Genomic DNA, 13,671 nt, shown 5'->3' on the forward strand with positions numbered 1-13,671 from the left:
CTATCTCAAAAAAATAAATAAATAAAAAGTAAATTTTTTAAAAAAGATCTCATATGCCCAGGGTGGCTGTGAACTCCTGATTGTCCTGCCTCCTCATCCCAAATTTGGGGATTATAAGGTTTAGGGGATTTTTTTTTTTTTCAAGGTAGGATCTCACTCTAGCCCAGGCTTGCCCCGGCCAGCGGGGAGTTGAACAAGGACCCGAGCGGAAGTTAACCTGAATGGGAAAAGGCAAACAGACACAAGAAGGAGACCATGCTAGATGTTTGTCAAGGCCTCAGAGTCTTTATTTTTTACACAGTGGTTATATAGGGGAAGAAAAGGGGGGGAGGAGAATAAGCTGGCTGACGTGATTTAGGGCTTTGGAATTGTCAGGAAACCTAGAGGGGATGTAATTAGGTATTCATCTAATCTTGCCTCGATGGCTTAACATCCTGACTGCACCAGGCTTCACATCCTGACCATAAACTGGCCTTTTGCAAAAGATAAGATTCTGTAAGCAGTCTGCTGACAGACGTTCCAGAAGTACCTAACAGAAAGCTAGATGGACAAGCTTTCTGAGTAATGAGTCAGCTTATGAGCAGGCCCAGGCAAAATGGAGAGGCTTTTGCTCTATGGCTCCCGACACAGGGTGACCTGGAATTCACTATGTAGTCTCAGGCTGACCTTGAGGTGGGATTAAAGACCTGTGACACCACGCCTGGATTTTTTTTTTTTTTTTTTTGAGGTAGAGTCTTGCTCTATCATAGGCCACCCTGAAATTCAGTGTACAGTCTCAAGGTAGCGTTGAACTCACAGCCATCCTCCTACCACTGGGATTAATGGTATGCACCACCACTCCTGGCTCTTTTTTTTTCTTTTTTTAAAAGTATTTTATTTATATATTTATTTGAGAGAGAGAGAGGTAGATAGAAAGGGAGACAGAGAGAAAGAGAGAGAGAGAGAGAGAGAGAGACAGAGGGAGAGAACGGGCATGCCAGGGCCTCTAGCCACTGCCAACAAACTCCAGATGCATGCACCACCTTATGCGTCTGGTTTGTGTGAGTACTAGTGAATCAAACCTGGGTCCTTGAGCTTCACAGGCAAGCACCTTAACTGCTAAGCCATATCTCCAGCTCCCCCCCCCCCCGGCCGTTTTAATTATTTTATTTGCAAGTGGAGAGATACAAGCACAGAGAGAGTATGGGTGTGCCAGGACCTCCAGCCACTGCAAATGAACTCCAGACACATGTGCTGCTTTGTGCATCTGACTAACATGGATACTGGGGAGTTGAACTCTGGTTAAGCTTGCCCTCCCAGCACCTTAACCTCTGAGTCATCTATCCAGCCCCTCCAGCCCCTGTGTTGAGATGGGGTCTCACTCTAGCCCAGAATGACCTGGAACTCACCTTGTAGCCCGAGGTTGGCCTCAAACTCACAACTATCCTCCTACCTCTCCTTTCCAAGTGCTAGGTTTAAAGGCATGTGCCACCACGTCCAGCTAAATATTGTTTTTAATTTTTTATTTATTTTCATTTTTCTGTTCCCTGAATGACAGCTGCCACTGGTACAATATCAAGGCAAAGATGTAATCAAGGGTTTTCACTCAGCACCAGAAAATATGCTTATTCATGTATTTGAGATAGAGACAAAGAAAGAGGCAGAGAGAGAGCAAGAGTGAGTGTGGAAAATAAATTAATTAAAAAAAAAAAAAAAAACTTCCAAGGCTCAGGGTCCATTGTGGAAGAGGTAGCAGAAAGAATGTAAGAGCCAAAGAAAGGGTAGGACTCCTTACAACGTGCTCCCCCAGACACAAAATGGCCTGGATATCCATGACCTCACAGTGTCTGACACTACCTACACAAGACCATCATAATAAGAGGAAAAGATCATGACATCAAAGTAAAAAAGAGATTGATTGAGAGGGGGAGGGGACATGATGGAGAGTGGAGTTTCAAAGGGGAAAGCAAGGGGAGGGAGGGCATTACCATGGGATATTGTTTATAATCATGGAAGTTGTTAATTATAAAAAATAAAAAATTTTACAAAAAGAAATCTGGGGGGCTGGAGAGATGACTTAGTGGTTAGGCGCTTGCCTGTGAAGCCTAAGGACCCCAGTTCGAGGCTCGGTTCCCCAGGTCCCACGTTAGCCAGATGCACAAGGGGGCGCACGCATCTGGAGTTCGTTTGCAGTGGCTGGAAGCCCTGGCGTGCCCATTCTCTCTCTATCTGTCTCTTTTTCTCCCTCTCTCTTTGACACTCTCAAATAAATAAATCAAAATGAACAAAAAATTAAAAAAAAAAAAAAAAAAAGAAAGCTGGGCATGGTGGCTCACGCCTTTAATCCCAGCACTTAGGAGGCAGAGGTAGGAGGACTGCTGTGAGTTCAAGGCCACCCTGGGACTACATAGTGAATTCCAGGTCAGCCTGGACTAGAGCAAGACCCTACCCTGATAAACCAAAAATAAATAAATAAGTAGGGCTAGAGAGATGGCTTATTGGTTAAGGCCTGTGAAGCCTAAAGGCCCAGGATCGATTCTCCAGATCCCACATAAGCCAAATGCACAAGGTGGCGCGTGCGTCTAGAGTTCTTTTGCAGTGGCTGGAGGCCCTGGCGTGCCATTCTCACTCTCTCTCTCTCTCCCTCTCTCTGTCAAATAAATAAAATATTTTTTTTTCTAGATATCAGAGAAGGATCTCTTCTCTCCTTATTTCTCTCTCTCTCTCGCTCTCTCTCTCTCTATCTCTCACTCTCCCTCTTTGTAAAGCAAATACCATTATGTCTTCTCTCATGTGGTTCCTAGGTGGTTTTTTGTTTGTTTATTTTTATTTATTTACTTGAGAATGACAGAAAGAGAGAAAGAGGCAGAGAGAGAGAGAATGGGCGTGCCAGGGCTTCCAGCCACTGCAAATGAACTCCAGATACGTGCGCCGCCTTGTGCAGCTGGCTAACGTGGGTCTTGGGGAATTGAGTCTCTAACCTCTGTCCTTAGGTTTTATAGGCAAGCGCTTAACCACTAAGCCATCTCTCCAGCCCTCTCTCTTTTATTTAGTTTTCTGAGGTAGGGTCTCTCACATTATCCCAGGCTGACCTGGAACTCATTCTGTCATCTCAGGGTAACCTCAAACTCACAACAATCCTCCTACCTCTGCCTCCCGAGTGCTGGGATTAAAGGCGTGCGCCACCACGCCCGGCTTCTTTTTTTTTTTTATTTTAATATAGTTTATTTATTTATTTATTTGAGAGAGAGAAAGAGGCAGAGAGAGGTGAGAATGGGTGCGCCAGGGTCTCCAGCCATGGCGAATGAACTCCAGATGCATGTGCCTCCTTGTGCACCTGGCTAGCATGGATCCTGGAGAATTGAACCAGGATGCTTTGGCTTTGCAGGGAAACGCTTTAACTTCTAAGCCATCTCTCCAGCCTCCCTAAAACATTTTTTAAAAGTATAATAGGGCCGGGCGCTGTGGCACATGCCTTTAATCCCAGCACTTGGGAGGTACATGTTGGAGGATTGCCATGAGTTCAAGGCCACCCTGAGACTACATAATGACTTCTAGGTCAGCCTGAGCTTGAATGAGACACTACCTCAAAAAAAAAAAAAAATTTTAAAAACGAGGTAAGGGTTTACTTAGACCCTGGTGTGGTAGCCCAAATCCCAGCACTTGGGAGGTGGAGACAGGAGGCTCAAAAAGTTGAGAATAGACTAGAACTGCATGAGACACAATCTCAAAAAAAAGAAAAGAGGTGGGCAGCACTCAGGAGGTAGAGATAGGAGGATTGCCATGAGTTCCAGGCCACCCTGAGACTACAAAGTGAATTCCAGGTCAACCTGGACTAGAGTGCCACTACCTTGAAACAAAAGGGGCTGGAGAAATGGCTCAGTGATTAAGGTGCTTGCTTGCAAAGCCTAATGACCTGGGTTTGACTCTCTAGGACCCATGTAAAGCCAGATACAAAAGGTGGTACGGTGGTACATGTGTCTTGAGTTCATCTGCAGTGGCAGGAGGCCATGGAGTCCTCCCCCTCTTCTGGTAAGGGCTTAGTGGTCATGGGAGTAATCTCCTTTCCCATTCTGATCAGGAGGTGAGCGACTCTGCAGTGCCACATTCTACCCACCCCAGCCTCACAGCTAAGATGAGGTGCTGCCTTGCCACAGTCCTAAAACCAATAAAGCCAATTGACTGACATTTCTAGAACTGTGAGGTAAATAAACCTTCTCTCTCTCTCCCTTTGGTTTTTAAAGGTAGGGTCTCACTCTAGCTCAGGCTGACTTAGAATTTACTATGTCGTCTCAGGGTGGCCTGGAACTCATGGTGATCCTCCTACCTCTGCCTCCATAGTGCTGGGATTAAAGGCGTGCACCACCACCACCACCCCCAACCTTTCCTATTTATAAGCAAATTATCTCAGGTGTTTGTTATAGTAATTGAAAAGCTGTCTAACAACACATACACTGGTATCAGTAAAATAATCCAGTTTAAATAAGAACAAGCAAGGTAGCTTGGCGTGCTGGCATTCGCCTTTAATCCTAGCACTTGGGAGGCAGAGGTAGGAGGATTGCTGTGAATTGGAGGATTGGAGGCCAGCTCTGGCCACCTCAGAGGAGCATGTCCTGCATCAGGGGAATGCTTGGGGAGCCTCAGGGGGCATACACCACACTTACACACACATGCTACATACACACAAGCACAAACATATTTATAGGGGGATGGAGAGATGGCTCAGTGGTTTCTTGCAAAGCCTGGTGGCCAGGGTTCAAACTCCCAGTACCCATGTAAAGCCAAATGCACAAAGTGACACATGCATCTAGTATGTCTGCAGTGGCAGGAGACCCTGGCCTTAGCATTCCTTCACTCATTCACTCTCTCTCTCTCTTTCTCTCCCTCTCATTGCTTACAAATAAATAAAAAATACTTGAATTTTGTTTTGTTTTTCGAGGTAGGGTCTCACTCTGGCCCAGGCTGACCTGGAACTCATGTAGTCTCAGGGTGGCCTCGAACTCACGGCAATCCTCCTACCTCTGCCTCCCGAGTGCTGGGATTAAAGGCATGCACCACCATGCCCGGCAAATAAAAAATATTTTAAGAGAGCTGGAGAGATGCTTAGCGGCCAAGGCGTTTGCCTGCAAAGCCAAAGGATCCAGGTTCGATTCCCCAGTACCCACGTAAGCCAGATGCACAAGGGACACATGCGTCTAGAGTTCGTTTGCAGTGGCTAAAGGCCCTGGCATGTCCATTCTTTCTCTTCTATCTCTGCATGCAAATAAATAAAATTAAAAATACACATTTTGAGAGACTACAGAGAGAATTCCAGGTCAGTGTGGGCTACAGTGAGACCCTACCTCAAAAAAAGCACTGGGCTGGAGAGATGGCTTAGTGGTTAAGGTGCTTGCCTGTGACGCATAAGAACCCAGTTTCGAGTCTCCAGAACCCATATAGGGGAGATGTCCACGGTGACGCATGCGTCTGGAGTTCGTTTGCAGAGCTTAGAGGCCCTGGTGCGCCCATTCTCTCTCTAATAAATAAAAATGAACTACTTTAACAGTCCCAGCACTCACAGTGATCCTTCTACCTCTGCCTCCCAAGTGCTGGGATTTCCCAAGTGCTGGGAGTTAAAGGCGTGCGCCACTACCCCGGGATTGTTCTGCTCATTTTCACATTTTTAGAATATCTCCTAATATGCATGGACTTATTTTTCTGTATTTTGACAGAGTCGCGCGTCTCCACCCTGACATTTTGCCACAAACCCGGCAGAGGAGTGTGGACTTCAATCCCCAGCAGGCATTGCGACAGCCACTTTGGAACTACGGAATCCGAGAAGGAAATTGGGGGCCCCCCTCCCCCCAGGTCTTTTCCCTCCCAGAAGCCCGCGGGCGGCTTGGAACTCCGTCGTGATCATGGCGGCGGGAGCCGGGACGGCGGGCCCTGCTTCCGGCTCGGGCGTCGTGCGTGACCCGGTGGCGTCAGAGCCGAGGAAGCGGCCCAGCCGGGAGGGCGGGGAGGGCGCGCGGCGGTCGGATGCGATGGCGGGAGGAGGCGGGAGCAGCGGGAGGGCGGCGGGCCGACGGGCGTCTCGCAGTAGCGGGCGGGCTCGGCGGGGGCGCCATGAGCCGGGGCTGGGGGGCGCGGCGGATCGGGGCGCAGGGGAAGTGCGACTGGAAGAGGCGGTCAATCGCTGGGTGCTCAAGTTCTACTTCCACGAGGCTCTGCGGGCCTTTCGGGGTAGCCGGTATGGGGACTTCAGGCAGATCCGGGACATCATGCAGGGTGAGGGCCGGGCCGGGCCGGGGACGGGGGGAAGGGTCTGAGGATCGTGTGCCGGGGGCTGGGGGGACGCGGAGCCAACGATGTCTTCTCCCCCAGCTTTGCTTGTCAGACCCTTGGGGAAGGAGCATACGGTGTCCCGGTTGCTGCGGGTTATGCAGTGTCTGTCGCGCATTGAAGAAGGGGAAAATTTAGGTATGGCTGATTCTGTGTTCTGTTCTGGGCTTGCTTACGTAGGGTGGTGGTGGTTTCAAACTTAGATCCTAGCTGAAAGATTGCGCGTTAAGGTGGGCTACTGTTGCCATCACGGTGGTCTTTTTCACTCTGCAGTGCGTTTATTTGCTGGTTCTAGATTTCTCCAGTTAAGGTCCTTTTGGCTGTTACTCTGTTCTTGTTTGTTTGTTTGTTTTGTTTTCTCCCACCTGTTAGTTGCTCGCCCAGCTTTGTTGCTGAGAGTTAAGTTAATAGGGACACATTTTCCCCCAAAGTGGAATGCTTTTCATACTGTGGACACTCACCACCCCATTGAATTTGACAGCTGTTTTCAGCATACTGTCTCCAGTTTCTGGCCACATTTATCCTAACTCTGAAGTTGAGCCAACTTCATGTTATAATTTAGCTGTGTTGAAAATAATTACAAGATGGTCACTTTAAATTCATGGATTTGAATTTGGACCCCTACCCTGTGTGTAAGCCTTAACAAGTACTTTAGCAAAATAAATGCAGCTTTTTCTGCATTCGCATGCTCCTTCTCATAAGTACATGCATGCATTTTTTTAATAGCCCCTTTATGCTGTTAGAAAAGAGCTTAAAATAAAAACTGTCTTTTGTCCTAGACTGTTCCTTTGATATGGAGGCAGAGCTCACGCCACTGGAATCTGCTATCAATGTGCTGGAAATGATTAAAACAGAATTTACACTGACAGAAGCAGTTGTCGAATCCAGTAGAAAACTGGTCAAGGAGGCTGTAAGGCTCTTATTTTAATTTTACTTATTTATTTATTTTGGTTTTTCAAGGTAGGGGGCTTGCTGTAGCCCAGGCTGACCTGGAATTCACTCTGTACTCTCAGGGTGGCCTCGAACTCAAGGTGATCCTCCTACCTCTGCCTCCTGCGTGCTGGGATTAAAGGCGTGCACCACCATGTCTGGCATATTTAATTATTTTCTTTTAACAAAAGTCGGGGGATGTCGAGGACAATGTTGCTTAATCATTTCAGGGTATATAGGGAAAGACAGGGGAGAGAGCAAGGAAGCACATGAGCATAGATGTTCTCCTTTTTTAAAAAATATTTTATTTATTTATTTGCAAGCAGAGAGAGAAAGAGAGCATGGGTGTGCCAGGGCCTCACCTCTGCAAACAAACTCTACATGCGTGCGCCTCTTGACTTTACATGGCTACTAGGGAATCAAACCCTGGCTGTTAGGCTTTGCAGGCAAATGCCTTAACCACCGAGCCATCTCTCCAGCCCTGTTCTCTGATCTTGTGTCTCCTTTCTCATCCAGACTTAAAAAGTACTCTGCTTTTGTCGTTTTGGTCTTCCTTTTGGCCCTTATAGAAGGGGCCTTTGTACATGGAAAGTGGGTTGGCATTGAAGTTATTGTGCTATTCAGGAGCACTGAAAAGAGCACAAATAGCTCTGGTCTATGGTTTAATCATCACTGTGTAGAATAAACCAAAAAGGATAGCAGGGGCTTGGCAAAATCTTTTCATGCAGTAGTCTGCAGAAAGGAGATTTAGAGACCCTTTCCTCTGAATGAACCAGAATCAGAGTCAGCTAGACAAGCAGGAATAGCACAGCAATTTCTTTTGTTGTTGTTGTTGTTGTTTTAATTTAGTTTTTTTGAGGTAGGGTCTCACTCTAGCCCAGGCTGACCTGGAATTCACTATATCATCTCAGGGTGGTCTTGAACTCATGACAGTCCTCCTACTTCTGCCTCCCAAGTGCTGGGAGTAAAGGTGTGTGCTACCACACCTGGCTCACAGCTAATATTCTTTTTTTTTTTTTTTAATTTTTTTGTTCATTTTAATTTATTTATTTGAGTGTGACAGAGAGAGAAAGAGAGAGAGAGAGAGAATGGGTGCGCCAGGGCTTCCAGCCACTGCTAACAAGCTCCAGACGCGTGCGCCCCCTTGTCATCTGGCTAACATGAGTCCTGGGGAATCGAGCCTCAAACCGGGGTCCTTAGGCTTCACAGGCAAGCGCATAACCGCTAAGCCATCTCTCCAGCCCACAGCTAATATTCTTGAAGTGGAGAAAAAAAGGTAATTGATTAGGAATCTGAGGATGTTATTTTCTCATGGCTCAGGTAGTTTCAAGTAGTAGGAGTTATTTAATATATTTATATATATTTTATTAAATATATATATTAGTTTTTTTCCTTTTTTTTTTTTTTTTTTTTACAAGGTAGGGTTTCACACCTAGTCCAGGCTGACCTGGAATTCACTATGTAGTCTCAGGGTGACATTGAACTCATGGCAATCCTTCTACATCTGCCTCCCAAGTGCTGGGATTAGAGTCATGTGCCACCATGCTTGATGAGTTGTTTTTTTTACTTTATTTTATTTATTTATTGTTTGTTTTGTCTTTTCTGTTTTTTGAGGTAGGGTCTCAATCTGGTCTAGTATTTTATTTTTTTAACGTTTTAATTTATTTATTTGAAAGAGAGTCAGATATAGGAGAGAATGGGCACGCCAGGGCCTCCAGCCATTGCAAATGAACTCAAAACACATGTGTTACCATATGCATCTGGCTTAATGGGTACTGGAGAATTGAACCTGGGTCCTTAGGCTTCACAGGCAAGCACCTTAACCTCTAAGCCATCTCTCTAGCCCTGCAATTTATTTTTTAAAAACATACAAACAAACATAGGCTGTTGGAAGTTATCAGCCAAATATTCTTCTCCGGTAACCAAGGCTGAGGGTGTGGAAGCAGATGCATAAGTAGGTATTAAAGGACAATAGCTCCATGTTGCCCTAATAGGAGAAAGTATGGGAACTAGAAGTATGGGAACTAGAAGAAAAGAGTACCACCTTAAAGAATGGATTTTTAGGGCTGGAAAGATGGCTCAGTGGTTAAGGTGCTTGCCTGCAAAGCCTAACAACCCAGGTTCGATTCCCCAGTACCCATATAAAATCAGATGGACAAAGTGGCACATGCATCTGGAGTTCATTTACAGTGGCTAGAGGCTGTGGCACACCCATTCTCTCTGTATGTCTCTCTCTCTCTCTCTCTCTCTCTCTCTCTTAACCCTTGGGCTAGGTGTGGCACACACCTTTATTTATTTATTGTTCATTTTTATTTATTTATTTGAGTGACAGCTAGAAAGAGGCAGAGAGAGAATGGGTGCGCCAGGGCCTCCAGCCACTGTGATCAAACTCCATATGCATGAGCCCCCTTGTGCATCTGGCTTACGTGGGTTCTAGGAAATTGAGCCTCAAATTGGGGTCCTTAGGCTTCACAACAAGTGCCTAACTGCTAAGCCATCTCTCCAGCCCTCTTTTTTTTTTTTAAATAGTTTATTTATTGCAGAATATAAGAGAACACACTTAATTTTTTTTTTTTTTTTTTTTTTTTGAGGTAGGGTCTTGCTCTAGTTCAGGCTGACCTGGAATTCACTATGCAATCTCAGGGTGGCCTTGAACTCATGGCGATCCTCTTACCTCTGCCTCCTGAGTGCTGGGATTAAAGGTGTGTGCCACCACACCCAGCTTTCTTTTTGGTTTTTTGATTTAGGATCTCACTCTAGACTGTGCTGACCTGGAATTCATTATGTAATCTCAAAGTGGCCTTGAACTCATAGCAGTCTACCCACCTCTGCCTCCTAAGTGCTGCCATTAAAGGCGTGCACCACCATGCCTGGCTACTTTATTTATTTGAAAGAGAGAGATGGAGGTAGATAGGGTGAGAATAGGTGTGCCAGGGCCTTCAGCTGTTGTAAACAAACTCCATATGCATGTGCTACCTTGTGTTTGTACTTTGACTTATGTAGGTACTGGGGAATTGAACCTGGGTCCTTTGGCTTTGCAGGCAAGCACCTTAATCACTAAGCCATCTCTCCAGCCCTCCATCATTTTTAGATGACATAGTTATTGTTTCTGACCATCATTGTAAATGATTCACAATTTTAACTGTATAGCCTCAGTCCTTGATCTTTCTTGTTTCCCCTGAGGTAGGCTCACTATAGTCTAGACTTAACTGAAACTCACTCAGTATCCCCTGATAGCCAGACGTGAATTCCTTTGTACTGAGTAGGCCTCACATCCAATTAAGAGTGTTTTTATGGGGAGAGTGTAAGTTAGTGTTATTGGAGTATAGGTATTTGACTCAGTTAAGGGCCTTGGATGGGAACTACTGTTTAGTCTTGAAAAGAATTATTCCAAGGAGGAATAATTGCATAATAGATTTTTAGTATTGATAAGTCAGGTTTGTATTGGAGGGGTAATGGCAAAAAAGTTATTAGCAAGGAAGAAGTCTATACTTACTTTCAGAACAACTAAAGTTCTTTTGAATGTAAAAAAAAAATGGTACAAATTCAGAGTAATTTATGCAACTCCTTTAAAACAAAAGGACGATAGATTTACTATCTGGCTTCTCCAGAAGTCTTTGTGACAACATATATATCATAATTTTATTACTTTTAAGCTTATTGGTTCCTCTATTTTATTTTATTGTGTGGTGTTTTTTTTTTTTAATTTCTTTTACTTTTATTTGAGAGCAACAGACAGAGAGAAAGAGGCAGAGAGAGAGAATGAGCAAGCCAGGGCCTCCAGCCACTGCAAACGAACTCCAGATGCACGTGCCTCCTTGTGCATCTGGCTTATGTGGGTTCTAGGGAATCGAGCCTCAAACCGGTGTCCTTAGGGTTCACAGGCAAGCGCTTAACTGCTAAGCCAACTCTCCAGCCGTATTGTGTCAGTTTTTGAGGTAGGGTCTTGCTCTAGCCCTGGCTGGCCTGAAATTCACTATGTAGTCTCAGGGTGGCCTTGAATTCATGTTGACCCTCCTACCTCTGCCTCATGTGCTGGGATTAAAGGCGTGTACCCACTGTGCCTGGCTCCTTTATTTTTTTTTAATATATTTTATTGATTTACTTATTTGAAAGCTAATAGGTGACAGCAAGAATGGGCACGCCAGGGCCTTTAGCTGCTGTAATCAAACTTCAGACACATGCGCTACCTTATGTATCTGGCTTACATGAGTACAGATAAATGCCTTAATTGCTAAGCTATCTCTCCAGCCCCAATTCCTTTATTTTTGTTTCTGGTTTATTTATTTCTTTCTTTATTTTACAAGACCTCACTGTGTAGCCCAGGCTGGACTTGAACTTGAGATCCTACTTCCCTACCCTTCCTGCTGATTGGGATTACAGGCATATGTTGCTCAGCTCAGCTCCTAGGTTTCTCAGGTTATAGTCAAATTCAACTGGAGTAGCAATAATAGGTTGTTGTTAGGGCTTTAGAGTATGTATTTAGCATGGGAGATAGTGGGTTTAGTCTCTAACACTGAAGGGAAAAACAAAGTAGATGTGCAGTTCTTTCCAGTCTCAGCTGGTGCTGGACATGGTGGCACTTACTTGAATCTAGATACTCAGGAGGCTGAGGCAGTGGGATCTGGAGTTGGAAGCCAGTTTCAGCTTAACAAGACACTGTCTCAAAAAAAAGTGAACTGGGCATGGTGGTGCACACCTTTAATCCTAGCACTCAGGAGGCAGAGGTAGGATTGCTACAAGTTCCAGGCCACCCTGAGACTACATAGTGAATTCCAGGTCAGCCTGAGCTAGAGTGAAACCCTACCTTGAAAAACCAAAAAAAAAAAAAAGATATTCTTTGCCATGTGATTAAAGACATTTGGTTCATGTCTCTAATTCCATCACTTGAAAGGCTGAGGTAGGAACCAGACTGGGCTACAGAGGAAAAAAAACATAACTCACCCCCTATTGTGGCTGAAGGATCTGATCTGTATACTTTCATACTCTGATGTAATGTTAGCAGGACTCAGCCCAACTCTGGTACAGGTGTGTAAAGAGTCCTAGAATCCATTGGAAATGAATACTATGGGATACCTAGGTTCAGTGAGGCTTCTTGGTACAATTGAGCTTTGCATAGTGTTGCAGGAATTTATTTAAAAGTGGTTTTTCAAGGTAGGGTCTCGCTGTAGCCCAGGCTGACCTGGAATTCACTAGTACAATCTCAGGGTGGCCTGGAACTCACAGTGATCCTTCCAGATTATTAATTAACCCCTCTGCTGGGATCAAAGGCGTGCACCACCACACCCTGTTTAGGTCCTGGTTTTTTTTTTGTGTTTTTTTTTTTAAGTATTTTTATTTATTTATTTGAGAGCAACAGACACAGAGAGAAAGACAGAGGGAGAGAGAGAGAGTGGGCAGAGCTTCCAACCTCTGCAAACGAACTCCAGACGCGTGCGCCCCCTGGTGCATCTGCCTAACGTGGGACCTGGGGAACGGAGCCTCGAACCGGGGTCCTTAGGCTTCACAGGCAAGCGCTTAACCACTAAGCCATCTCTCCAGCCCAGGTCCTGGTTTTTGAAATAAGTTAACTAGTACTTTTGGAGTTTTTTGTTTGTTTGTTTTTCAAGGTAGGGTCTCACTGTAGCCCAGGCTGACCTGGAATTCACTATGGAGTCTCAGGGTGGCCTCAAATATACGGTGATCCTCTTGAGTGCTGGGATTAAAGGCATGCATCACCACGCCTGGTTTTTTTGGAGATTTTTAAAGTTTAGCCATCTAATTACTTCATACAATATTCACTGTAGGTTTGTTTGTTTGTTTGTTTTTGTTGATACTAAGTATTGAACATAGAGGGCTTCTCACATGTTAGGCAAATGCTCTACCGCTGAGTTTATTTTATTTGAGACAAAGAGAAAAAGAGAGAGAATGGGCATGCCAGGGCCTCCAGCCACTTCAAACAAACTCCAGATGCATGTGCCACCTTGTGCATCTGGCTTACGAGGGACCTGGAGAATGAAACCTTGGTCCTAAGCCTTCGCAGGCAAGCATCTTAACCATTAAGCCATCTGTCCAGGTCTCCAGTCTTCTTGAGACAAGCTATCACCAAGTTGCTTTCCTGGCCTTATACTCATTCTGTAGCCCAGGCAAGTTTCCCCCCACCCCACCCTCGAGGTAAGGGCTCAGTCTAGCTCAGGCTGACTGGGAATATTCACTGTGTCATCTCAGGGTGGCTTCAAACTCACAGCCATACACCTACCTCTGCCTCACGAGTGCTGGGATTAAAGGTGAGCTCAACCATTCCCGGCAAGTTCTGAACTTAAGATCCTCTTGTCTCAGGTTCCTACCTGAGTAGTGGGGATAGTGGACTTGGGCTACCAGACTTGGGTTATTGTGTATTTTGGGTTTTTTGCTTATTACTATTGTGCATATATATATATATATATATATATATATATATAT

The 13,671-nt window shown here is 45.2% G+C and overlaps 1 protein-coding gene across 1 annotated transcript in view; it reads left to right on the forward strand.

Annotated features, from left to right (window-relative positions):
• The first annotated feature begins 5,876 nt into the window (after positions 1 to 5,876).
• Positions 5,877 to 13,671, forward strand: part of Terf2 (telomeric repeat binding factor 2) — a 41,587-nt gene continuing 33,792 nt past the window's right edge. The window contains exons 1-3 of the mRNA XM_012949487.2: positions 5,877 to 6,246; positions 6,343 to 6,438; positions 7,080 to 7,210. Of these exons, the coding sequence (XP_012804941.2) occupies positions 5,877 to 6,246; positions 6,343 to 6,438; positions 7,080 to 7,210 (597 nt within the window). The remainder of the gene's footprint in view (positions 6,247 to 6,342; positions 6,439 to 7,079; positions 7,211 to 13,671) is intronic.

This window comes from Jaculus jaculus, chromosome 1 (assembly GCF_020740685.1).
Source record: "Jaculus jaculus isolate mJacJac1 chromosome 1, mJacJac1.mat.Y.cur, whole genome shotgun sequence".
NCBI lineage: Eukaryota > Metazoa > Chordata > Mammalia > Rodentia > Dipodidae > Jaculus > Jaculus jaculus.